At 37.7% G+C, this 27846-nt stretch overlaps 1 protein-coding gene across 1 annotated transcript; it reads right to left on the bottom strand.

Moving 5' to 3' along the window:
• Positions 1–361: 361 nt before the first annotated feature.
• LOC140538521 (complement factor H-like) lies at positions 362–27846 on the bottom strand. The gene is made up of 22 exons (XM_072661115.1): positions 27529–27846; positions 26889–27059; positions 26559–26664; positions 22562–22638; positions 19648–19830; positions 19077–19244; positions 18400–18591; positions 18128–18301; positions 17870–18043; positions 16463–16663; positions 16196–16366; positions 15004–15171; positions 14600–14788; positions 13497–13607; positions 12347–12514; positions 9490–9674; positions 4359–4404; positions 2443–2613; positions 2078–2233; positions 1153–1329; positions 878–1048; positions 362–555 (listed from the first exon to the last, which is right to left on the bottom strand). The coding sequence occupies exons 1-22, from the start codon at positions 27596–27598 to the stop codon at positions 362–364; spliced, it is 3423 nt and encodes a 1140-aa protein (XP_072517216.1). The 5' UTR covers positions 27599–27846.

Raw genomic sequence — 27846 nt, 5'->3', positions numbered from 1 at the left:
TAAGGTAATTGCACAAAATGTAATCACACACATGGCCTTTTTTCATTTACAAAAATGGAAGTACAGAAAGGAACGGTAAACTGAATTTTTTATTGCTTCTGATGAAATATACATTATACAGACTGAACATCCCTTCAGCAACAAATGTATATAAATATTTCCAGAGGAAGTAATAATTTATTTGGAAGTATTGTGAGTAGAGTCTCCCAATCCAGAAATGACAGAACACAATCCATTATTCTGCTAACTGAAGGAAGCTAATCTGAATTTGGTTGACTGTTTGTATTGAGGATCTCATCCTGGCAGCCTCCTCTGTCCTTTTTATGAATCAGTTACGACACAAACAACCTTTTCTCTCACACTATTCACAAGCAGGTAAATTTATGACCCCGTGTAGACACTGTTGACGAAGGGTAACTGTGCCTTTAGGTTTGTGTCTTTCTTGACAAACAAATGTAATAAAATCTCCATGTTCTGAATAGATTTTTGTTCTTCCTCCAAAGCCTAGCTTTATGTAACGGGCATCCATATCTGAAACGTCCACAGTGCAGGGTTCTGAAATAAAATCCAACATTTTTGTGTTAATGGGGAGTGAGAGAACTGTAACAGTACACAGTACAGACTAAAACAAGCACAACATTCAGACGTATAAAAGACATGCCAACATAACACCACTGCTCCTGTATATTCTGCTCTGATCCATATGATTTGTGTCATTTAAATTATTTCTCCCATCGTGCTGCACAATTTTCATTGCCCTTGCTGGAACACACTATACCCATGATACTTAGTAAAACTGCGCACTAATTATTATATTATGTTTATATTGATTGTTTTAATTGTGTTTGTGTTACCAGTTAAAGAGATCTGTACTTACGCATGCATTGCCCATTTCCTGTCCATCTGCCACGTCTGCAGGTCATGTCACCAGTCTTGACGTAGAATGCAGGACAGTAAAAAGTAGCAGTTTCACCATCATTATATTGTTCCTTATAATCATGTACTGCGTCTTGGATCAATGGAGGTTGGCCACAGTCAAGTGTTTTTGCTAATAACACACACACATAGAGGTGCACGCATGTTAATGTTGTATAATTGTAACCAACTTTGTCATGCCTACAGTCAAGCAGTACAACAAAGCTCTGTGCATACGCAAGCATTCCCCATTTCCTGTCCATCTGCCTTGTCTGCAGGTCAAGTAGGGATCACCAGCCTTAACGTAGTCTGACGGACAGTCATAAGAAGCAGTTTCACCATCCTTATATTGTTCCTTTATATCCTGTACTGCATCTTCGATAGATGGAGGTGGGCCACAATCAAGTGATTTAGCTGAAAACACACACACACACATAAGGATCAACACATGCAAATAATATCATCATGCCCAAATATTTTCAAGCAACACAAATGTTGAGAAGATACAGTACTCAAATGCATATTATAATAATAACTACCATTGAAAAAAACAATGTAGTCAGGAAGTGTGTGAATTCCAGACAGAGCTTATTAAATTGATCAGAAATTAACTGCCACTTTTACTCTGTGAAGCTAACCGTGCTTGCGATTAACCCACACATTCTGAAGAGAAGTGATTCTCTGTATTTAAAACACAGCTTTCAATACGCACTGTTTTTTCTTTTAATTGAGAAAATTAATAAAGTGTTACACATCACTCGACATGACATCAGATATATTTGGCTCTAAACTCAGTATTTGTAAGAATAATCTTCTAACTCACTCAAAATATTTCCAAAGCTCTTCTTTACTGTTTTTGATGAAGTCTCGTTGCCTTTCCCCATGAATAAACCCTATTTATTTAATATAGATACTGTCACAAAGTCCAAGGAAAATCATAAAAGCTTGAAATGGATGATTCTTCAAGAGTAGCTTGGCAAAAATGTATTGATTTTAAGTACAGAAATACACTGCATTCTGAGGAGATAGCTACCTGTGCTAGGTCACACCTATGAAGAGTGCTGGGTCATGTCAGAATGAAATATGGCAACTGATATTTCATAAATGAGAGAACTCAAATTAAAAAAGATCTCCAGAAATGTCCAAACAAAAGGACACTTACCAGTGCAGTGACTCATATGGTCCCAGTCTCCCTGCTGATTACAGGTAATGACAAACCCCTCAGGTTCATATCCTGGATTACACTTGTACTCAAGACGTGCACCTACTTTCTCCAGCCTCTTTGCATTTTCCATTGTTGGCACGGTACACATAACCTCTGCAACGCAGGCAGCATGTATTTTTTAGCTCTGATTTGTTTATTTATTTACACATTTACACAGAGACCATTATATATATATATATATATATATATATATATATATATATATATATATATATATATATATATATATATATATGTATAAATGTATTACATGGTACATAAGGAAGGTAATGAATGTAATTGCTCTTAAAATAGACACATACCAGTGCACAGGGGTTTTGGAGACCAGCCTTTCTCTGTACAGAAGGCACGTTCAGCTGTTGCTCGATAACCAGGTTTACACTGGTATTCTTTACTGACCCCGAGTCTTGCGCCCAAACCAAAATGAAAAGGTGACACCACATGCTCATGAAAGGGAAAGTGACAAATAGGTTCTGCAAAAGACAACAGCTGTTGTTATTTTTGTGGGTTCTGAGCAAAACACATCAGGAGATACCAGTGCTGATGCCTACAAAGATAAGTTAAACTCTAGAGAATGGGCAAGTCCTACTAGCAACCAAATAAATGTAATATATCTTGTTGCTGTTGCACAAAAACCTATGAAAAAATCCCAAAATAGCAACTCTACAGAAAGAAAAAAATCTCACATCTCACACTTAGTAGATGTCAGTATAAAAAACCTAACCTAACAAGTTCAAATAATCATTTTGGACTATTTGTATTGGTCTGTTTGTCATGTAAAAATCACACTGTACGAAATTACTAAATCAAGTTTGCTTTGAACTCTTGCACATTGGGAGCTCCAAGTTTACGCAAGATTTAACCCGTAACAAGGTCACAGCTGGCTGGATCATTGAACAAGTTATTCATTTCAGGATAAATGACGCTTATTTCAATAGCCAAAGGTTTAGATTGTGAATCTAAATGAAACACTGTGAAAAGGAAAACAATAGGAAATTCCAAAGCAGTAAGAGATTAAAGGGTAGACAAGGTTGTTATGTTACCAAAAGCACAGCCAGCATTTAAATTGTAGATTTTTAGCAAGCAACTCTAACATGGGAAAAAGATGTTATAGGAGTTGCAAATGACATTTATTGATGGGCATACTACATGCACGTACATATTTAATAAACAGTATGTATACTTAAAAAGTAGTGTGCATACTCTGGGCATACTTAAACATTGTATGCATAGCTTTACATATTACTTTTATTTAGAGTTATAGTAGTTATTTAGAGTAGTAGTTTGTGTTTATTATACTATTAATATGTTTATTCTAGTATATAAGTATGCTCACAATATGCATACAATGCTACCTTTGTCAGCATGCCTACTACTTTTTAAAGTATGCATTATGCATTATATGCATTATTAATGCGTTATATGTATCCTACCATTGTATGTTTACATTAAGTCTGCCTACTTCTTTTTTAGACATGTATACCGTTTTTTAAAAATATGTACAGATTATGCATACTATTCCTTTCAGTGTTTATGTCTCACATAACCATGTGAATATCTCCAGATCACAGCATTTCACTGATGATGTTTACAGAGCTCAAACTGAAATTTCAGGCTTTGAAACAGCGGTACTGTTATTTCATGATAACACACACCCTTACGTGTTCTATTGCTTTTATACAACAGTTTGAAAAATAATTGAAGTAAGAAATAAACAAATGGAGCTGTGAACGTAGTATTCCTTATGTTCCAGTGTTAGTATTTCCTTCAGCCTAATTCTAGTTTCTTAACTTAGTTATAGTTCCTTGTTGCTGCATTAGAGAAAATTCTTTCTCCAGCTCCTCAAACAGACCAACAACAGTTTTTTCTTGTCTGTTTGTTTTTTGTTATTGTGGATTCTTCTCTTAATCCTTTAGTGTCATTTTAAGTCATTTTTGTTTTATTTTGCTCAGGGTATTTATGTAACTGGTTTCACAAAGTTCAGCGGAGTGATACGGTTTTTGTGAGAAAAAAAACATGCTGTTATGGCAAAATAACTACATGGTTAGTAGTTATGACCCCTGAATCAGCTCGCATGGCTGGGCCTAATTGTTGTATAATAAATAATATAATTGATTTTTTTTGTCCATTTGTGGAATTACATTCTTTTTGTTTGTGATCTTTATTAATGACAGCATGCAAATTACTGTAGAAAAACACAGAAGGAGAAATGCCTTACCACCCTGTGTAGAGCTGTAAACACAGAAGACCAAGAAAAGACTCCACTTCATTTTGCCAAATGGTAGTCAGTACAACTAAGCAATCTCTGCTTTCAGCAAGACTGAAATGTCCACAGTAAGCCCCACCTATTCTTGTATATCCAACAGGGTGTAAAAAGTAAACAACACACCGATGGTTTTTAGAGATAGAAATACAAACAGTGAGACTGGAATACACAGTTCAGTTAGTCCCTTGTAAATAAAGATACCATTTTAAAAATGATGAACCAGACAAATGCACAGAATAAAACATGCGCAACATTGCTGCTTAACTCAACATAACAGGGATAACAGGATATTTACTGCTATACTTAGATTCTGAGAATTCTGAGAAGATTCTTCTGTCTCATCCTCATCAGAGGTGGCAGGCAATGAAGTATGAATACTTGAGTATTTCTGAGTGTTTAAAACTTTTCACAAGACAAATCTCTCCTTTTTACTTACTAAACTTAGAAACAGGCTCCTTCCTTTAAAATGTTTTTTAATCAGACATCCAATCGCACATACTGCTGTTAGTGAATCTGATAACACCAAAGCCCCCCACCACACCGCCTTTAAGCCTCAAGTTCATTCTTTTGCTTCCGCAGGTTTGAGTGAGTTCTGTGAGAACATATCCATCCCGTTTCTGCTGTGTTATGTTCTTAAACAGCTGAATGTGTTCTTATTTAGCTCAGGTTACTGTCGATATCTGTCTGGTTCAGTCTGCTTTGTCAGATACAGTTTGCTTAATCTGAGAGCTGGTTAAAACTAACCTGTTTAATCTACTGTCTTTTTCCCATTGTTATACTCAGTGTGTTCAAATGCATCATTCTTCTTGAGACAGCTCAAGAAATTCAACCTGCCACAGACCTTGATGATCCAGTTCTACACAGCGATCATCGAGTCCATTCTCACAGCCTCCATAACCATCTGGTTTGGTTCCTCCACCTCACAAGAAAGAGCCAAACTCCAGCGCATCATCAGGACAGCAGAGAGGATCATTGGATGTAACCTGCCATCACTTCAGCAGATCTACACCAGCAGGATGAGGAAGCGTGCTGGCAAAATTACATCTGACCCCTCACATCCTGGACACCTCCTCTTCCAGACACTCCCCTCTGGTAGAAGACTACGGTCCATCAAAACCAGCACAACACGCTAACAGCTTTTTCCCCAGAGCTGTAGCGCTCCTCAACCACAGTGGACACCTCCCACTGTAAACCTCAAAACATACAACTGAACTGTACCAAACCGGACTGAACAGTTATTTGCACTCTGCTATTTGCAGTATGACTATTTGCACACTTGTACAGATGTTTTCTTTCTGTAAATATTCAGGTCATCTGTAACTTTCTATATATAATATTTTTCTACTAAATCTGTTTCACATCTCTCAGCTTCTTCAGCTCTTTGTTACCTTTAGTACTTTTTACTTTTTTAATTTATCCCCTATCCTATTTATTGTTTAGTGTAATTTTCGTTTAGTTTAATACTGTAAATAATCTGTGTTCTGTGTTTTTGTTACTTGTCATACGTGTTGCTCTCACCAAGACAAATTCCTTGTATGTGTAACATACAAACCGGATTCCAAAAAAGTTGGGACACTAAACAAATTGTGAATAAAAACTGAATGCAGTGATGTGGAGATGGCTAATATCAATATTTTATTCATAATAGAACATAGATGACAGATCAAAAGTTTAATCTGAGTAAATGTAACATTTTACAGGAGAATTATGTTGATTCAAAATTTCATGGTGTCAACAAATCCCAAAAAAGTTGGGACAAGTAGCAATAAGTGGCTGGAAAAAGGAAATTGAGCATATAACAAACAGCTGAAAGACCATTTAACACTAATTAGGTCAATTGACAACATGATTGGGTATAAAAAGAGCTTCTCAGAGTGTCAGTGTCTCTCTGAAGCCAAGATGGTAAGAGGATCACCAATTCCACCATTGTTGCGCAGAAAGACTTTTAAGTTATCATCATCAACCGTGCTTAACATCATCAAAAGATTCAGAGAATCTGGAACAATTGCTGTGCGTAAGGGTCAAGGCCGTAAAACTCTACTGGATGCTCTACTGGATGATCTCCGGGCCGTTAAACGTCACTGCACCTCAAACAGGAATGCCACTGTCAAGGAAATAACAGAATGGGCTCAGGAATACTTCCAGAAATCATTGTCAGTGAACACAATCCACCATGCCATCCGCCGTTGCCAGCTGAAACTCTACAGTGCAAAGAGGAAGCCATTTCTAAGCAAGCTCCACAAGCTCAGACGTTTGCACTGGGCCAGGGGTCTTTTAAAATGGAGTGTGGCAAAATGGAAGACTGTTCTGTGGTCAGATGAGTCACGATTTGAAGTTCTTTATGGAACACTGGGACGTCATGTCATCCAGACCAGAGAGGACAAGGATAACCCAAGTTGTTATCAACGCTCCGTTCAGAAGCCTGCATCACTAATAGTATGGGGTTGCATGAGTGCTTGTGGCATGGGCAGCTTGCATGTCTGGAAAGGCACCATTAATGCAGAGAACTATGTTCAGGTTCTAGAACAACATATGCTCCCATCTAGACGTCATCTCTTTCAGGGAAGACCCTGCATTTTTCAACAAGATAATGCCAGACCACATTCTGCAGCAATCACAACATCATGGCTACGTAGGAGAAGGATCCGGGTACTGAAATGGCCAGCCTGCAGTCCAGATCTTTCACCTATAGAAGGCCCAAGACAATTGAACAGTTAGAGGCCTATATTAAACATGAAAAAGAGGGCATTCCTATTTCTAAACTTGAGAAACTGGTCTCCTCTGTACCCAGATGTCTGTTGAGTGTTGTAAGAAGAAGGGGGGGATGCCACACAGTGGTAAAAATAGCCTTTTCCCAACTTTTTTGGGATTTGTTGATGCCATGAAATTTTGAATCAACATATTTCTCCTGTAAAATGTTACATTTACTCAGATTAAACTTTTGATCTGTCATCTATGTTCTATTACTAATAAAATATTGACATTTGCCATCTCCACATCATTGCATTCAGTTTTTATTCACAATTTGTTTAGTCTCCCAACTTTTTTGGAATCCGGTTTGTACTTGGTGAAATAAAGAGATTCTGATTCTGATCTACATGACTAGCTAGTGTTTATTATTAATTAATATTGATCAATATTGCCAATCAGTGTTTACAGAGTTTTTCTTTTTGGATAAACTCTATCTTTAATCCAGTTTATTAAAACCAGTTAAACAGGAGTAGAGGGGTTATTGATTTCAGATGGGTGGAGTCAGTTTTTATTTTAGTAGTAAAATTGACTTTGATTTGATATTGTTATAACATCAAAGAAAAATAAAAGCGTATTTCAGCAATTCTGTTAAGATCAAGTCCTGAGTCAAAAGACTATTAGGCTGCCAATATTTATCAAATATTACCACATTAATCAAATTTGAGATTACAATGTCATTTATATGATTTGCAGATGATGGTGCAGTTCTAGCATAAACCATTATTTGCATTAATTGTCACGGTTGCTTTCATCTATAACACAAAAGATATTTTAGCAAATGTTTAAGAAATAATTTTACTTGTTTACCATAAGTACATTTTGGAGGGTGTACTGTTCTTTCTTTACTTATGTAAGTATTTTTAAATATGTCAAGAATTTATATGGAATTTGTTTACGTCTGCCTTAATGAATCATTAAGTGAAAATAAGTGCTAGAAATCCACTGTAGTGCTGATAAACAAACCCACTGAACTGTAGAATTAAATAGTTTTAGTTTATGAGGTAAAGTTTTCATCCTATCAGCTTTTCAAATTCAGGCTCTGGATACCAGCAATATGCTTTGTTCAAAGGTATCCACACACCTCTGATAATTAGTAGCACTGGATTGTATAAGCCCAATGCCAAGTGTAGCAGTTCCACTGGAGAAATGGTGGGATGCGGTGGGATGTCTCTGCAGGACGTAGAGGTGCTTATTGGATTTCTTGGCTATGGAAATGGTGTTCAGGGACCAGCGGAGGTCCTTTCTTGTGGTTTAGTCTTAAGAGACTTAGATGTACAGGCAGCTACATGGATCTAGATAGATCATTTATTTACATACATGCATAGGCTAATAACTGGGCAAAAAGATACGTATCAAAACCCACAATACACTGCCAGTAAATTAGTAATGGCTAAATCATCACTGGCTAATGGCTAACTTAACAGAGAAAGCTGTTAGCTACTTAAGGCATAACTTAACTAATAAGCTTAGCTAAGAGCTAACTTTCTAGAATTTCTCGGCATGTTCATCTTCTCAACTGATTTGTTAAAAAGTGATAAAACAATTTGGTCAGCCAGTGATGAAATCTGTAGAAATGTGTATCTGAAAACAAAACAACAAACAACAAAAATCCTTTTTGCTGTTGTCCATCTTCATAGGGTTTACATGTGAAATAATATCATATGATATGACATCATATGATGAGAGGAAGAATAAAAGTTAACGCATATTCATACATGGAGTCACCAACATCAGTCTGACATTGTGTTCTGATTTCTAATCAAAGAAAGTGTGTGTTTAGGAAAGATTTATCTGTTAAACATGAAAACAATACAACAGAACAATGATGGAGTAATATTATATTATATATAATTCAATTTCTAATCGCTAACTGAGAATAGGCCCATAATAGTTAGTTACAGAATCAACAGAATGTTAGCACTCCACAAAATCTGCTGGTCTTTTTTTATTTATAACATTTTTATAAAAGCAGAGATACAATTAAAACAGTGAATATTCTCAAATGATTTATTGCATTTGTTGAAATATACATTATACAGGCTGAATATTTCTGCAACAGATGTATGTGTACGAATATTTCCAGAAGAAATGATAGATTTTAGTTGTTAAAGTGAGTGAAGTCTCCGGTGCATCATTATGTATTGTATTATACGTATTTTGTTTGACTGTTTTTTATTGAGGATCTCAATGGCGGCCTCCTCTGCCCTTTCCTGAATCAGTTACTGCACAAACAACCTTTTCTCTCAGCGTGTTAAAATCATTTCTTTTACTGAGAGTAGTGACGTGCACTGCTTATCATTTAATAGTAACATGTGGCCCACTATTCACAAGCAGGCAAATGTATGGCCCCTTGTAGACACTGTTGACGAAAGTTGTCTTTAAAGCCTGTACGTCTGTGTCCTGCTTGACAAACAAATGTAATAAAATCTCCATGTTGTGAATAGATTTTTGATCTTCCTCCCCTGGATAGCTCTATGTAACGGGCATCCATTTCTGGCACGTCCACAGTGCAGGGTTCTGAAATGAATCCAACATATTTGAATGAATACAGTACCGCTTGTGTTTATGTAGAGTAAAACAACCGTAACAATACATAGTAGGGACTGATACAAGGACAACATTCATATGTTTAAAGGAAATGCCAACATTTATGAAGCCATGTTTTCCCTCCTGTCTGAATTTAACCATGTTAGATTTAGTCTGATTTTAAAGTGGACAGTATTAGTATATAGATACCCCCCCCCCAATGCAAACAAATCAAAGAGTTAATTGGTTAAACAGGAACCAGTTTAAGTACAGTCAAGCTGGAAAGTCTGTTTTTAGACATTTGTGCTAATTCAGAAATGTTCAGAAAATTCAGAATGTGCCCAAATATAATTTACACAAGTGTGCACACCCTTTTATATAACACCCAAAAGTGAGCTAAGAGGTGCATTTTGTTTCCACTGATACTGCTTGAGATGTTTCTACAACTTAGATGGAGCCCATCTGTTGTATATTCAATGGATTGGACATGATTAGGGATTAACAACACCTGCCTATATAGGGTCCCACAGTCGACAGTACATGTCAGAGAAAACTCCAAGCCATAGGGTCAAAGGAATTATCTGCAGACCTTAGAAATAAGAGACCTTGCGCCAAGGCATAGATGTAGAGAAGAACGCCCACTGCAAATTAGGTTTATTAGGAAATGTAATAAACTTTCAGCTGTTTGCAACAAACCAATCAAACAAGAACCATTTCATCAACTCACCACAACTAACTAACAAGTGTTTTCTCCACATTCATCAAAAAAGGGCACTTTTAACTGCAGTCTCAGAATTAATCGACCCCTGAATGAAACCCCTCATAAAAGCACATGCTTGCAAATATATACATCAGGGGCTCTAAGTGTTGAATCAGGTACCTGGAAACATCAAATACCTGGACTGGGTAGGGGTTTGCTGACTGACATTTGACTGGGCCTTAGAAATATGCCTCAAGAGAGCTGTCCAAAAAATCAGAGAAAAGATCATTGCCTTGCACAAACAAGGATATAAAGGATGAATGTTGGTAAAGATACAGTTGGAAGTATAGTCTGCAAGTTCAAAGTCAAAGGAAAACTGGCAAACATGGCAAAAAGAGGAAGCTATTACAGACGAGGAGGCAGGTTTGGCAAAAACCCTTGCTGGCTGCAAAAGACCTGCAGCAAGATTTGGTGGCAGTGGGCACTGATGTTTCAGTTTGCTCAGTAAGACACACACAAAGCGCTGAAGGTCTCCGTACAGCTCTACTGACCCACTGTCGACTCAAAACCTTTTAGGCCTGTGGGTCAGCAGAATGTGGAAGAGGATGAATTAAGCATGTGCTGAAAAGAACACCCTGCCTACAGTGAAGCATGGCAGTGGCTTGTTGATGCTCTGGGTCTACTTTGGTTCCTCTGGCACTGGAAACCTGCAGCGGGTGGGCGGCAAGATGGATTTATCAGGAAATCCTCAAAGAAAACTTCAGTTTGTGTGTCATATGACCTTCTAACAGAACAGTTATCCCAAGCATGCCTCAAAAAGTTCATTAAGGTTTGGTTTCAGAAGTCCTGGAAGATTCTGGAGTGGTTATCACAGTCGGCTGGCTTGAACACCATAGAAAATCTTATCATGAAGGGGTTGGATAATTCTGAGACTGCAGTCGTCACTAAAGGTAGCATCTTTCATTAATGTGAAGAAAGCACTTAATATATTGGTTATATTGGTTGGCTATTTAAGTTGGTCATTTCGAATTGCAACTGTAGATGATTCTGAAATCACACCGATTTAAAACGGAGTTATTTGGCTCATCTGGGTAATTTTTTCTTACTGATTGCTTGTCAGTTTTGTTTTACTTACCTGATTACCATGATTACCATTAGTGACATTAGCACTAACGTTTTAATTAGCATTGGTGTACATTCACATTTGGAATACGATTTAGGATTTGTGGGCTGAGTATGTTTTGCACATACAAGGAATGTGTGTTTTTTACACAGTAGCTCATATAATCACATTCAGGTTCAGTGGCAGCTCTGGTTTAAATACAAATGTCTGAAGAAATATTCAAGCATGTTAGTCTCCATGTTAGATGTTCAAGTCTTGCACTGACTCTGGCAGTAAATATCAGAAGTTAGAAGTAATGTCTGATTACTGACCTAGCCTGTTAACCATCTGTCAAGCTATGAGCCATTATAGGGAAGCCAGAACAGTCCAGTTGCAAATAATATAGAGCTTTTAGAAAGCTATAGAGCAATGACTGTATAGCATCACTTAACTTTCAATGGAAGTCTATGTAGATTTGATTTCAAATCATTGAGGATCATTTCTATTGGTCCATTCATTATAGATGTTTAACTCAATGTAAAGCTTTCTGCATGGCAGCGATGGATATGCTGGATTCACTGGCTGTCACTAAGAAAATGTTTGGTTGTGTCTGCAGTTGTATAAGCCATGATTTATCTCCAGAAGGCATGAAAAAAGTCTCTCACCTGGAGAGCATCCTTTTTAGAGCCTTTGTCACAGTTTAAACAACCACATTCAAATCCAGACATGATAGAATTTCTACATGAGCTTATACTAGTTGTCATATAATGATAATAACAATGTATTTTCACACGTCAGTGGCTCCACTTGCCAAAATGTGCATCATCTTGAATTAGCAATTTTTAAGTGATCTGTACTTACGCATGCAATGCCCCGTCCCCATCCATCTGCCTTGTCTGCAGGTCATCTCACCATACTCAACGTAGAATGCAGGACAGCTATAAGAAGCTTTTTCACCATCCTTATATTCTTTCTGAAAATCCTGTACTGCATCTTTAACAATTGGAGGTGGGCCACAAGCGTTCGCTGCTGACACACATACACACATAGGTACACACACATGTAAATATCAGAATTTAATAAAAAAAAAAACAAGTAGGCCTGTTGTTAGGCCTTGCTCTTTACTCAGGGTCAGAACATCTGAAGATCCTACAACTTTTAAAGCTAGCTTTTTCTCTAATTGGGAAAGTTCATTAAGCATTACATATTTGTATTAATTCTGTCTCAAAATCCAAGAAAAAACAGAAAAGCTTGTACAAAATGATCAAGGGGTGGCACCACACCTTCAACAGTGTTGCAGTAAAATCTACTGGTTCAAAAAGACAAATAATACACCGGGTTCTGTTCAGATAACCTTCAGCTAACTTTGCTAGCTTCCTTCTCTGAGGAACACAGGCTGTGTCCCAACTGCGGACTACGCACTGCATGTTTTGATCTATACTGCATACTTCATACTCTACAACTAGTTGGTCTTCATAATTCAGATGCAATTGAAAAACTCCCGGAGTCATGTCTTAGCTCGGCAGCAGCTAGAAATACTGCATTTGAAATTTTATACATTTTACAAGTGACGCTGTCATAGCCCTGTAAAATAACAACACTAAGTCTTAAAGTAATAAACTGTTTTATGGCAGAAAAGGTTAATTCCTACATCTGCCAGAGTTCCTTCAGCCTCAACTGCATAACCATGCCCTTTCATCTACCACCACTGCACTGCAATCGCTGGTGCTATAACCCTTGCAATGTTTAACCCAAAGTTGAACCCTGATTTATTGAACCTGATCATGTTCAGTTTAGAGTATATTCTGGGTTTTCTTGAGAGAACACCCTCACCCTGTTTTTTTGTATAGTTGTATTCGTTCTAATTTTTTAGAACATGTGCAGTGGACTCTTACTGTTCGGATGAAGATGCTCTACAGGTCTTCTCAAATAAGACTTATCTAACGTACTTAACAGAACTGCTTTAAGTGAGGTAAACTATATTCTGAACTACAATCTAAGAATTTCTTACATCCTTCTGCATCAGTTACAATAGGAGCCTTTGTGACACTCATTGCTGAAGACTCTTGGTCGGGTTGGGCCATTTCATCCTTATCTTCATTTGGATCTGAAGGTGGAGATGCTGTGAACAACAACAGGTTAGTTGAAAAATGTATCAATTTTATTAATCTACGGAATATATTAAGGTGAAAATGAATTGACCTGGAAAAACATGTTTTGCTAATTCAACTCAAACATTTAAAAAAAGTCTTAAAATCAGGAAATGGATGGGAGAGAATGCAAGGCTCTATAACAATCCTGCATTCTACAGGATATCTCTAGGTGAAAGAATCTGGTAAAGACGAGGACAGTTAATAAGGATAGTTGAATACTGAGAGTTTGGTATATGGAAGGGACAAGTTAAATACAGAGGAAAAAAAAGAGAAACAGCGTGATTCACTCTGAGGCAACATAACAGGGTCATAAATGGTGTGAATTTGAATGGACGGTCAGTTAAACATGATGTTGTTCTCAGAGTGTATGTCATAGCCAGGCATGGAGGTGCTTGCTTTTACAGGAAAACTCAAGTAAATCTAAGAAGTAGACTGAAATATCTGGAACTAACTTAGGTTTGAATGTTGAACTAATACTTACTACATTTTAAAAGAAAAATCAGTATTTTTTACTCACTACATTTTGAAAGATTTGTGGACACCCTTTCTAATATATTTAGCTCCTCAAGTGGTACCATGCCTAATGCCAGGCGTGGAATCACACACCCAAGCATTGAGCTGTGGAGCAGTGAAACTGTGTTCTCTGGAGTAACGGTGCTGTGTTCATTACATTTAACAGTTGGGGAGTTGGGGATGAGGCAGGGTGGGGTGGATTCTTTCCTGTCCATATAGTGCTCTCTCTTTCTCTATAATATATACATATCCTCAGGTTGGAACCATAGCAAATGACTGTTTACTAAAGACTGTCATTGTCTATGTCAAAAGATTGTATAGAAAATATGAATGAATGCCAAAAACACTATTGTTAACAAAGCACTTTGAAGAGCTAGTACCGTGCTGGGTGTGGAAAAGGCCACCCACCTACTACCTAAGCTTATTGTTGAATCTAACCTGTACTTACGTATGCATATTGGGTAAGTCCATCGGGATCCACCACAGCGAGCAGTGCTTCGATGCTCAAACCTGAATCCCCCTGAACATTCATATTCCACATCATGTCCTCCTCTGTAGTAGTCCACAACACTGTTTATATCCTTAATGGTGCCATTGGCGATCGTTTTTGCTGGTTTTTCACATGCAGATGATGACACTAGCAGGTTGCGTGATTCCGATGAAAACAGTAAGAAGGACAGATCATTACAGCTAATTTAAAACCCAACAAGCTTCCAGTTTGTTGTAATTTGATTTAAAGTGCAACCTAGTGGGGAGTCATCAGCAAAACATGCTTTTTAATCATGATCAGATTCCTGAAATGATCAAAAAGCAGCAGCAGAAATAACAACAACAACAATTTCATATACTCACATTTACATTCTGGTGCTTTCTGCCAGCCTGTGGCGGTGCAGTAAATTGTTCTACTTCCCTTTAATTGAAAATGTTCTCTGCATTGAAATGTCACCCATGACCCATCAGATGCTTCGATGACTGCATTTTCAACTCGTGGAGGATAACCACAACTATCATATGACTGACCTGTATGAAAATATAGGTATATTAAAAATATAAAAAGTATATAAAAAGTATATTTAAAAAATATACTTTTATTTTATTCAGAATGTCTCAAAATAAGGATAAAGAATTGTCATTCTTTAAGTAACTCAACTGTAACTGTAACATGCACCTTAAGGATCAGGATTATGTCTGGGTAACTAAACCACTTCAACAACATGATCTTATGTAAATCAAATCAAAGGCTATTTACTGACAGTTTGACTTTTTGTAATGAATCATTATTTGTGTACTGATGTCACGTCCTGCAAAAGATTTACAGATTAATCATAGGGAATAATGAATGAGCTAACAAAGGACGTGAGAAAAGAACAAGTCAGTTTAGCAAGTGTTTCCTAAACTGCTTCATAAGTCGAAACTTGGCGAACAAGTTCAAAGGATATAAGACAGTATTTGTTAAAAAGATGCACAAAAATGCATCTCCAAATCGGCAACATTACAGGAGAAAGAAAAAACTTTAAGATTTAAGATTTTTATGATTTATTTAATTAAGTAATTTTGTAGTATTTCTATTGGTTCATTCTTAGGTAAAGGTCTTTTTATGCCAAAAAGTGAAAAGCAGCAAAAACAGAGATACAAGGTTTTTTTGTGATAGTGATGATGGATAATAATCACAGTGGTAATTGATGTTCTTTAAGATATAAATGTATTTTGGTTTAATAAAATGTCAATTATTATTGTTTCTCCTTTTTTTTAAAACCCTTTTTGGGATCCCTTCCCACCCTTCCCTAGAATTAATGTTCTCCAGCTTTTGGGTGCTAAGCTGCAAACCTACCCCTCTCCCACCCCTCAAAAACAGATAAAGGTTTTGTCTATATTTATAAAATAGACGTTTTTGAAGCCTTTGACGTTTGCCGTAAAAATCCTGGGTTGGAACCATAGCAAATGACCGTTTACTTAAGACTGTCATGGTCGGTGTCAAAAGATTGTCTGGAATCACATCAGTCCTAAAAGATTCACAAGCCAGTCAAAAGCAAATGTGACTTACTGAGACAGTGTACGGTCGTCAATTGTCCGTTTTGACATTGGATGTGAGATGCATCACTTCTGTAGCCATAATCACATTCAAAGTAATCCCAATCCCCGTGCTTAAAGACTTTGTTTGTTTGAATTAGTTTTGCATGTGGAATATTGGGAAGAAGACCACAGTCTTTCACACCTGTCAAGAGAGAACCAAAGAGCATGAAAGCAAAATTAGCCTTTCCCTTCACACTGCCGACTGTACTGCAGTTTCTTTTCAGAAAAAAAGACTCACTTATACACTGGGGCGTTTCATCCAAAAAACCTTGACTGCAGCTCATCTGTCCCCACCATGTGTCCTTGTATGTTTTATAACCTGTGTCACATGAGTAGTAGATACCCTGAGCCAATGGGTCTGCATCCATTCTGAAATGATGTATGAATCCGTTTTCCAAGTTGAATGAAGCACAGTCTGGTTTCCTAGGAACTTTTTTTGCTGGAAACAACAACAACAACAACAACAACAACAACAAAGAGTTAACAGCCTGTTTCTGGTCATCTCTTAGCATTACGCTGCCTGTCATTACCTCTTGATCATTAAAAGCCAATAGAAAGGCTGGAGTTGTAGCTATTTCATTTTTTTAAACTGAGAAATGTAGCATAAATACATTATTATTTCATGAACATCATTTAATTTTCATTTAAAGGCACTCCGGAATGGACAACTGTCAATCTTAGCATGGTTGAATAATGAAAGTGCAGTACATGAAAGTGGATTCACAGAAGACAACCATCCAGACTTTTTTCTGAGTGTTTGAACGGCGTCAGAGTTGCTCAATGTCTTCTTCCGCAGACTGAAGACCTGCCTCTTCCAAGAGTACTAGGGCGAAGTGTAGTGTCGAGTACTATGGTCTCCATACTGACTTTTGTATTTAGCTGTATTTAAGCTTAGAGAGATCTTTTAGATCCTAGCTGGTACAAACTAGCAAAGGGTATTCTTTTGAGTAAACAGTGAAGACCTTTTGTAAGTCGCTCTGGATAAGAGTGTCTGCTAAATGTAAATGACAAAACTTCTGTAAATATAATTGTCATTACACCCTAAAAATGTACAAAGGGCTAGTTAGTGGGTCACTAGCAAAAGTCTTTCAAGGCTGAACACAAGGGCTACTTCAGGAGAATATGAAAGTGAGGCTAAAAAGGCAGAACGCTTAAGTTAGGCCAACAGGAGAATGGCTAACTGTAGAAATATTCACTGCGAGTATCTGAACAGGGATCAGCAGTAAAGCTAAAAGGCTAGGAGCTAATGCTAAGCCGACCGAAGAAGAGAGAAGGGCCGACCGGAGGAAGTTGAAAGACCACACCAGGTAAACCGGTAAAGTAAAGTGAAGTGAACGGGTGTTAGGTGGGTGCTAGGCTTAAAGCTAAGCTAGCCAACAGGAGTCTGTTCAAATGTTCGAATAGTCACTAAAGTTTACGAAAACAGTAAATGATTATTGGTTAAAAGCAGCTTATCTTTTCTATCATTACTCTTTTTTATATTTAGGGACCATGAATTATGTCTTAACTTCGCCAGAAACCTGTGCACTTACATTGCCATGGCTACAGCCCTTTTCTCACCATGCAGTCTGAAATGCCCACACGGTCCTGATCAAGTAGATATATCTTGTTAGTCTTTCCACATCATTAACAAATGGATTCTTACCAGTGCAGGGACGCAAATTCCGCCAGCGTTCGTCCTGATCACAGGTGATGACAAGCCTTTCAGGTTCATATCCAGGAAGACACTCATACTCAATACGTTCACCAGGTTTATATATAGGTCTTAGGTTCCCCAGCGTCTTTGTGTTATTAATTGTTGGCGCCCGACACCCAATCTCTGAAAAACAGCAAAGACTTACTTCATGCTTTTCCACTTTAAAATAAGAAACTAACGAACCACATGACTAAGACAGGAGCTTACCAGTACACAGAGGTTTTGGAGACCAGCCGTCCTCTCTACATGTGGCACTTCTAGCTGTCGCCCGATAACCCCGTTCACAGAAGTATGATTTACTGACCCCCAGTTTTCTGTCCCCACTAAAGTAGTAGTAGACACTAGTCACATGCTGGTTGTAGGGCATTTCGCAGGTAATGGCTGCAAATATGTTAGTTTTCATTAGTGTATGTTATTTCTAGAGGACCAACAATATTTTTATATGTCCGTGTTTTGTATATGTATATGTAAGTTTTTACCTTCACACACTGGAGTGTGTTCCCATTGACCACTTTCTTTGCATCTGATTCTTTGTGCTTTTGTTCTCAATCCATAAAGCCAGTGATTCTCAGAGCAGATAACCTCCACACTCTCTCCAGGCCTAAATACATTTTTCCCTTCTGGTTTGGTTCTAGTTCCATATGTGGTTGGCCCAAGCAGACAAGTGACCTCTGTTGAACACAAAGTAAGACAAAACAGGGCAACTGGCATTCTCTCAAATAAATAACAGTACAATTTAAAGAGATTAAATTTGTGTAGTGTGTTAGCAGACTTTTTTTTCTGTATCCACAGGACTTACAAACAATGGAAGCCATACTGTATCTGCGATATGGTGCTCATCTACAGGAGGGATCAAACCCAGGCAGTCACGTTGGCTGGCCAACACACTACTGGGTACTGTCACTATAGCTAAGATTGAGTTAAAGATCCGGCAGTGAGCTATTGAATCTAAGAGCTACTGAATCTATGTAGCCCTTCACCCAGGTTTTGGGTGTTGGGCTTGATTAGTTGTTGGCGTGTCACACCTCAAAGTTTTTTTCCTCCATGCTAATGGTTGATGTTAACATCAGCTGATGTTTAATGTGCACAGCACATTACCTGATTAATGTGAGTGTCGACATGTATATACTCATTGGGTATTACCCATGGCTTTTACCTTCACATTGTGGTGTTATACTCCAGCCATTCCGAAGGCATTTAGGGGTTCCATGTCTGGGCCTGTATGTCTCTTCACAGCTATATGTTAACACCTCATTCTCCCTGTATTCAGACTTACGGTCTGTAATAGTCCCATATTGTATTACAGGTGGTATGCATTTTATTTCTGTGGAAAAAAAGGATACATGAATGTGATTTCACATCAATCTAACAATTCAACAATGTCACAAACTAAGCAACTGCTAAAGGTTAAATGAGTAATGCTAGTAAATGTAAGCTATATATATAAAATAAATATACCAGAAATAGAAAAACAGTTTATTCACTAAAACTAGCTTTTACATCAAACACCTCAATCATCTTTAGGACAATGTCTACAGCCTGCAGATTCCACACATGCACAACTTACTACAAACTGCCCATAGTCTAATGATACCCAATAACATGACCAGTGTTAACATATACAATCAAAAAAGAATGAACTACCATATAGTGAAACAGTCAACACAACTCGATGATGATTCTAGACCACCATGATGACATTGATATTTATAGTAGAGAGCATCAACCTATGCATTTTGGAATAGGCCCACTCCATGTCCCCTTCTCCGTACAGTGTATGTCTTTTGGTCTGTCCAGCATTAACTGACGAGAAGCACACTCAAAGTTAATAACATCGCCATAGCTTGCTTCTTCAGTGTTGCCCGTTGTGATTAAATCTCCAGATGTTTGAATGATCGGGCACTTCACCACTGAAAAACAAATCAGATTAAAATGAATATTTTAAAATCTAATATTTGATTTTTGGTGAAGTAGATTTCAGAGGTCACTTTTTATGATAGGCCTAAAATAATCATACATTTTCACCAAACCTTACGTAGTCTTCTTGAACAACATGCAGAAATAATGTGCAATTTTCAGATTATTTACAGTTGATTTTCAATGACCTACAATCTTAAAGAGGTTTTAGAATGTCAAATTGTATTTTATTTGGTATAGTGGAATATCTAGAGTTAGGTACACACATGGACAAAATTGTTGGTCCCCGTCGGTTAATGAAAGAAAAACCCACAATGGTCACAGAAATAACTTGAATCTGACAAAAGTAATAATAAATAAAAATTCAATGAAAATGAACAAATGAAAATCTGACATTGATTTTGAACCATGCTTCAACAGAATTATTTAAAAAAATAAACTCATGAAACAGGCCTGGACAGAAATGATGGTACCCCTGAAAATAATGTGACAAAAGGGACATCAAGGTGTGTCCACTAATTAGCATCACAGGTGTCTACAATCTTGTAATCAGTCATTGGGCCTATATATAGGGCTACAGGTAGTCACTGTGCTGTTTGGTGACATGGTGTGTACCACACTCAACATGGACCAGAGGAAGCGAAGGAAAGAGTTGTCTCAGGAGATCAGAAAGAAAAGTATAGACAAGCATGCTAAAGGTTATATATCTCCAAGCAGTTTGATGTTCCTGTGACTACAGTTGCACATATTATTCAGACATTTAAGATTCTTGGGACTGTAGCCAACCTCCCTGGACGTGGCTGCAGGAGGAAAATTGATGACAAATCACAGAGACAGATAATACGAATGGTAACAAAAGAGCCCAGAAAAACTTCTAAAGAGATTAAAGGTGAACTTGAAGCTCAAGGAACATCAGTGTAAGATCGCACCATCCATCATTGTTTGAGCCAAAGTGGACTTCATGGGAGACGACCAAGAAGGACACCATTGTTGAAAACAAATAAAAAAAGCCAGACTGGAATTTGCCAAACTACATGTTGACAAGCCCAAATGCTTCTGGGAGAATGTCCTATGCATAGACGAGACAAAAATTAAATTTTTTGCCAAGGCACATCAGCTCTATGTTCACAGATGGAAACATTGAAGCATATCAAGAAAAGAACACTGTCCCCACTGTGAAATAAGGAGGAGGCTCTGTTATGTTCTGGGGCTGCGTTGCTGCATCTACCACAGGGTGTCTTGAATCTGCGTGGGGTACAATGAAATCTCAAGACTATCAAGGGATTCTAGAGAGAAATGTGCTGCCCAGTGTCAGAAAGCTTGGTCTCAGTCGCAGGTCATGGGTCTTGCAACAGGATAATGACCCAAAACACACAGCTAAAAACACCCAAACATGGCTACAAGGAAAACATTATCAGACTATTCTGAAGTGGCCCTCTATGAGCCCTGACCTAAATCCTATTGAGAATCTTCGGAAGGAGCTGAAACATGCCATCTGGAAAAGGCACCCTTCAAACCTGAGACAACTGGAGCAGTTTGCTCATGAGGAGTGGGCCAAAACACCTACTGAGAGGAGCAGAAGTCTCATTGACAGTAACAGGAATCGTTCGATTGCAGTGATTGCCTCAAAAGGTATGTCTGACTTTCATTGGTTAATTTTCATTTTTATTTATTATTACTTTTGTCAGATTCAAGTTATTTCTGTGACCATTGTGGGTTTTTCTTTCATTATCCGAGGGGTACCAACAATTTTGTCCACATGTGCAAAATTGGAACCTCACTGAACACTGTTGTGTTAATAGAAAATCTGGCCTAACCACAACAGGGCTTGAAAACAGGCACTTGGCATCCAACAAAGGGAAAGCTAGGGCAAGCAAACTGTGATCTGCACAAGGCTAAAAGACAAGGCCTGATTAAGCTGGCTTTTATCATCTCTTCTCTGTAATGTCCACTTTAAAAACCATAAAAAACTTGAACTAACCATACAGCAAAAGGGAAAGCACTGGCAATGGTTAATTAACTCGGTGAAGTGATTAAGGACAAAGCAAAAACCTAACCTGGCTACAATCTCTTCAATTTGCAAACAGCACATTGTGCTGAGAGGACACAATAAGAGGATAGCAACACTGTCCGGCTTGAGAATAATTCGTGTTTTGAATTTTTGGTCCAGTTTTTAAAACTATGCTTTAATTGTGGGTTCTGTGAACTGTCTCTGGTGCCATAAACCAGTGGAAAGCCGATCTTATCCTTTTTTTTGGTCCCTCATGAGTGCACTATAACAGAATCAATAGTATGTTTCATTGTGAGGCAAAATAACAGGGTTGTACATTGGCTTGATAAATGTTCGCCTCACACAAGTCACATTATTACTGTTTATACATCAAAGACACATATAAATAGAAAACATATACTTAAAAAACTAATAAATAAATAAAATAAAAAAAACCTAACTGTGTTCTCGACTATAGTACTTTTAGAATAGAATTTGCTTTTAGGGTTGTCGTAACTGACACACAAACACACCCTGTAATTTTCCATTACAAATAAATACATTTATAAATACAAGGTAGTGCACTAAAGTATTATAACTTTATATTAAACACAGGATCACAAAAAGACTGGTTGGTGTCATTAAAAACACAGCAGTACAACAACATGCAAAAAATGGTATTGTAAGTTAAGTTAAAATGTTAAAAAAAGAAAAGATGCCTTTTTTTTCTTTACCTTCGCAAATAGGGACAGAATTGTCCCACCCTTGGCTACGACAGTGTCGAGTATTTATCCTGCTGGCCATTACATACCTTTATAAAAAACAAAAATGTTTTGGAAATGTAAGTACAAGTTCAGTAGCATATCATTTAATCAGGAGATCATCATCCTTTAAATATGACTCAGTACGACACTTAATGATCAATTTAAAAAAACAAAAGAAAAGTCAAGCTGACTCGAAATAGAAATACATAAGGTTATGGAATGCAAATGAATCCTAAGTGATTGGATGATTTGATTGTATGATGAAAACTGGGAGTTTCAATTCAACCTCATGCTGCATGAATGCATGAATGCATGAATTTAATAACACTACTAGGACTTGGCTCCATCTTAATTTGTCATATTCCTATGGCTAAATGTGGCCCAAGGAGATATTTTGTTCATAATGCAATTAAATGTATTAATGGAACCTCACTGAGCACTGTTGTGTTATTAGAAAATCTGGCCTAACTACAACAGGGCTGGAAAACGGGCCAATTCCAAAACCCCCAGACTGTTTTGTAACTGTCTTGGCTCAATATATTTACGCTCCCAAAGATTGCATATCCTACTAGTGAAACCAATCCTACTAGTGAAACCCCCAGTCAAAGCTGGCGAAACGGTAAAACAAGATGGGAGAATATTGTGTTGTTGAAACTAGAGAGCAGCACATTAAATATATCAATGGTGTATATGTGTATATTTTGTTGTATATGGGAAGTATTCTTGTAATGTGTTGTACATTATTTTCTGTTGAATGTTTTAAAGATGATTTATTATTTATTTATTTTTTTGCCTTGGTGGAAAATAAAGTTCTATTATTTTCTAATGTAATGTCATCTAATCTAATCACCAGGAGTGAGCCACTTCATGCTAAGCACATTGTGGTAGCTAGGTAAAGCTTTTTTAGAGTGGTTTTGGAAGCATCTGAGCCACTGTAATTTTTTCCATGTGTCTGTAATGACGTACATGCCAAAGTAGGCAGTTCTTGGTCATGTTAAATGACAAAACAGATTTACTGTTGATAACTGACTTGCAACACTTCACAAGCCATTTTCCAAATCAAACAGCCATAAATTTGGACTTTGCACCTGCATTGGATGGGTTCACTGTGTTGAATCTGTTACTGGTGCAACCAATTAAATTTTAGCAGCTCAATCTCAAATCTAGTGCAGTTTACATACAGATGAGATGTTTGGCTGGCATAACTGGCTATAGGTTAACTGATGAATTATGCTGTACATGATGACTGAGGTGAAGAAAAGAAAACCAAATGGCATGGCAACTAAAACTATCGATAAGCAGCTCTGGGCAGGTCTAAACAAAAACACATTTCATGTGCTCACCCACAAAACCATGAGCAAGAGGACCTTTACTGATGGTAGAAATGTAGAACTTCTCCACGCTGACCTTAGGATCTTAGTTCCATCGGATGGAAATAGAAAGGGCTTTTATCATCATTGACAATAACATGGCTGGAATTCTCAATCAACAGGGATAATCAAAAATGTTTGTCACAACAGTTATGATGAGCTGCACGCAGAGCCTAACTTCCCAAAGGGATTCCAAAAGGTCTGCTTCTGAGTGGAAGGTCTGTTGATGAAGAAATGACCAAACTGTGCTGCACTCCATCCCTTTATTGCTGTGAAGCATTGTTTACAGGTCATTGTTTACTTGTGTGAGGCGAAACTGGGCTCTGGATCAAGGGCCAGGACCAATTCAGGCTCCACCATGTGAAGGCTCTCGCCTTTAGTTAGGTAAGAATGTATCAAAAACATATGTCTCAAAGATGAGCCCTCTCAAACTGAATGGTCTTCCAACAATGAGTCAAGCCCAGACCCTCCACTGGTCCTAGCATTTTCTTTTCTGTCTGAAACTAGACAGCTGACGGTCTGAGCCCTGGCCAGCTTCGGGCAAGCCTGGCTGCCTGAATCTTTCCCTGTTTCCCATGGATGTCAACATCCAACATAAGTAGCCTGGTGTCTACAGCTCACTTAATTCAAACAACTACCATTATAAAAAACTCTCGTTAGCCAGAATAATTGTAGCTTACATTCATGGCATTTAGCAGACACTGAGTGACTTACAGAAGTCCTTTAGAATATGCAAAGCTAGTGTCAATGGACCCCAAATTTTGGACATTTTGAGCTCTGACACTGCCAGACACGAGCCACACAACAACCCTAGAGTAACATTTTACAAGCAATACACAATTCTTAGAACCTGAATATAGAGGTAGAGACTATGCAAAACCTGGATGCCTGTATTCACATAAAACCTTAAAGCTCTGTGTCATTACTACACAGCCTCCAGAGACCCCTTCTGACTTTTGTGGGAACAACTGTGCAATAAGAAAGAGACAGAGATACTCAACCAGGGTACGGAAAGTTCTGGATTTAGCTTAGTAACTATACCAGACTGCAGACAGCACTGTCCAGCAGGAAAGTGCTATTACTTTATCCCCTTGACTATTTTTCGGATTTGCAGTCCCTCTAAAGCTTCTTCTGTTAAGCTGTATTTTGGGATACATGTTTTTGTTTTGTTAGGACAGCGACTATATGTTGCACAGCTAAAGTAAAAACGCTTTCATGCAGCCTCTTGGTGCTAGCCTCTTGGTGCTAGTTGACACACTTGTTTTTTTGTTTGTTATTGTGTGGCAGAGGTATCCAGTGTAGGCAGAAGCTTAAGAGCAAAGTCCCAGTGAGGCCTGATAGCTGTGAGCTAATAATGTTACTGATGCTTGCTTACTTACAATTGCGAAAAACAAACAATGCCATAAGGTTCATTATAGACCACATGGCAAAGTTTAAAAGGCTAGTTACAGTTAGCAAGCAGGATAATATGGCCAGTCACAAAACAGTAAAAGGGTTATCCAGTGTTAGTTTATGCCTCTGCATCATCTAAAACACAGTAGCTCAGTGCTTTTCTAGATTTGTTTTGGGACATGGCTTTGCTAGTAACCCTCATTGTGTACAACTGTAAGGAACGGCAATAATATTCCTGGGTTAAATCAATGACATGCGTGTTTAATCATCTGAACGTTGAATAATTTTTCCATAACTTAATTCATGTTCATTTAATCAATCTTTAATGTAATCAACATTTGGATTTTGAAGTAAACATGGTTATGATTATTCACTCGTCTAACTTCTTCCACTCCGCAGAACCACTGGTGGTTCCTGTTTTGTTTTCTCACTGGTATATCTTAGACCTGAAAGATACTACATGCTACGCAGACTGGGTTTTGTACCTAGCGTTCAAAAGTGTGCCATGACGCATTTCATAAAGCGCTGCCACAAGGTGCACTACAGCAGAAGCCAAGCTGTCTCGTACCGCTGTTGTGCTTTTTTCACAGGCTGAACAAGAGAAATAAACTCTCCATTTTTCCACCAAGAGCGATTCAGAGACTGTACACACTCCTCTGCTGTTGACATGTTTAACCCTATCCTGTTTACAGACACTATTACTTATCCTGTAATACTGAGTGTTTGAACCGCCACAGTAACGTAAGAATGCCTGTACATGAATGAGAAGGAGTGTGTACAGCAGGACCGTGTGTTTGTGTTTGCGTACTTGCATTGATTATGTTTCTGGTCTTAGGAACCCAGAGGACCTTGTACCCTTGTAGCCTTGTGTTCTATATAACCTGACCAGTGTGTGTGTGTGTGTAGTACAAAAATTGCAAGGGATTGCAAACACATTATATACATTATACTAATAAATGATGAAATGCATTACACTAATTAAGGCCAGCAAGGTTTCATTCTCCAAAAATATTTACAAATATTTTTCCTGCACTGTGAAACTTGTCAGCTTGACCTTCATCATAACAGGAGGGTTAAGTGCTACAATCTTGTGATACTGTAAGAAATAATTGTATTCATTTTGCTGACTGTTCCTCTTATAAAGAATCAAAAGACAGAAAAAATAAAAAAGGGGACTGGCTGTATGGCACAACACAGTCTCTTACCCAGTCCTGCAAGTGTACTCCACTTTAGCTCCAAACACAAACTCTTTCTCCCCAAGGAGCTTGAAGTCTCCATTCTGTGTTTCTCCTGGGTGACCACACGGCCTTTCTGTGGGAATTAATTTAATACATTTATGAAGTCTCCAGTGTGAGTACATCACATCAGCTGTCATTATTGTCACCTGAGGACCAAGTGGATTTAGCCTTACCCTTAATGCAAGCAACAAAATACACTGAACATTTAGAAATGATAAAGTATATATAAAGTATATATAATTAGAAAGTATAAATGATTTATAAATTGAGTAAATGTATATAGCAAAGTAAGCTTACTTCTGCAGTCTCGCCCTCCATCTTTCTTCCAACTGCCGTTTGCACAAGAGAGTTTAAGAATTCCAACATAGCCAGTCACACAGTTCAATCTCACTGTCTCCCCAGAGCTGTAGCGTTCGCTGAGAGCACTTATCTGAACATTTTCAAAATCGATATCCTTTCGAAAACATTCTAGAAGACATACAAGAAGACTAATACATTTTGACAGTTTTTGCCCAAGTAACACATTTTTAATGACAGTTTATGTAAGGCTGGCCATAAGTGAATAACCTGAAACAACCATTAAAGCTTTTATAAAACCTTCTGAACATGCTAATGTTTATATTATTTTACATAAATAAATACATGGTACAATAAATAATGGTCTCACATTCTCACATTTCAAAAAGATTGTGTTCACATTACAAACAACACCAGTTAACTAGAAGAGTCCACAGGACCAAGTGGATTTAGCTTTACCCTTAGTGCAAGCAACAAAATACAATGAACACTTAAAAATCTAAGTATTAATGATGTATAAGTTGAGTAAATAATGTTATCATTGTGACAATAATTATGTTTGCACAATGAAAACAAATCTGAAAGGGCCACACAAGTAATTATAAAACATCACCAACAATGACCATTATAGGCATCTTACCTTGTTCTTGTTCAGACTTAATGGAACAAACCAAAAAGGCAAAAGCCAAAATTTTGACCACCACCCGCATTTTAGATCCCAGCCCTCCACAAACTTGCAGCACTAGGAATCGGGTAGTCTTCTTTTTGATATATTAACTGCGTCGTTCACAGTGGATCAATGAGCGTCCTCCGTTAATCATTTATCTGAGTTGCAACAGCCTTTGGAGTATTTCTTCCACAACTGTATTTCATCCAAAACCTGATTTCAACACTGCCTGTTTATCAGGCTAGAAATGTTTGTTATAGTTAGCATAACAGTATGGCTGCAAGAATAAGC

The sequence above is a fragment of the Salminus brasiliensis genome, chromosome 17 (assembly GCF_030463535.1).
Source record: "Salminus brasiliensis chromosome 17, fSalBra1.hap2, whole genome shotgun sequence".
NCBI classification, from domain to species: Eukaryota; Metazoa; Chordata; class Actinopteri; order Characiformes; family Bryconidae; genus Salminus; species Salminus brasiliensis.
This window is presented reverse-complemented; position numbering and strand designations above follow the sequence as displayed.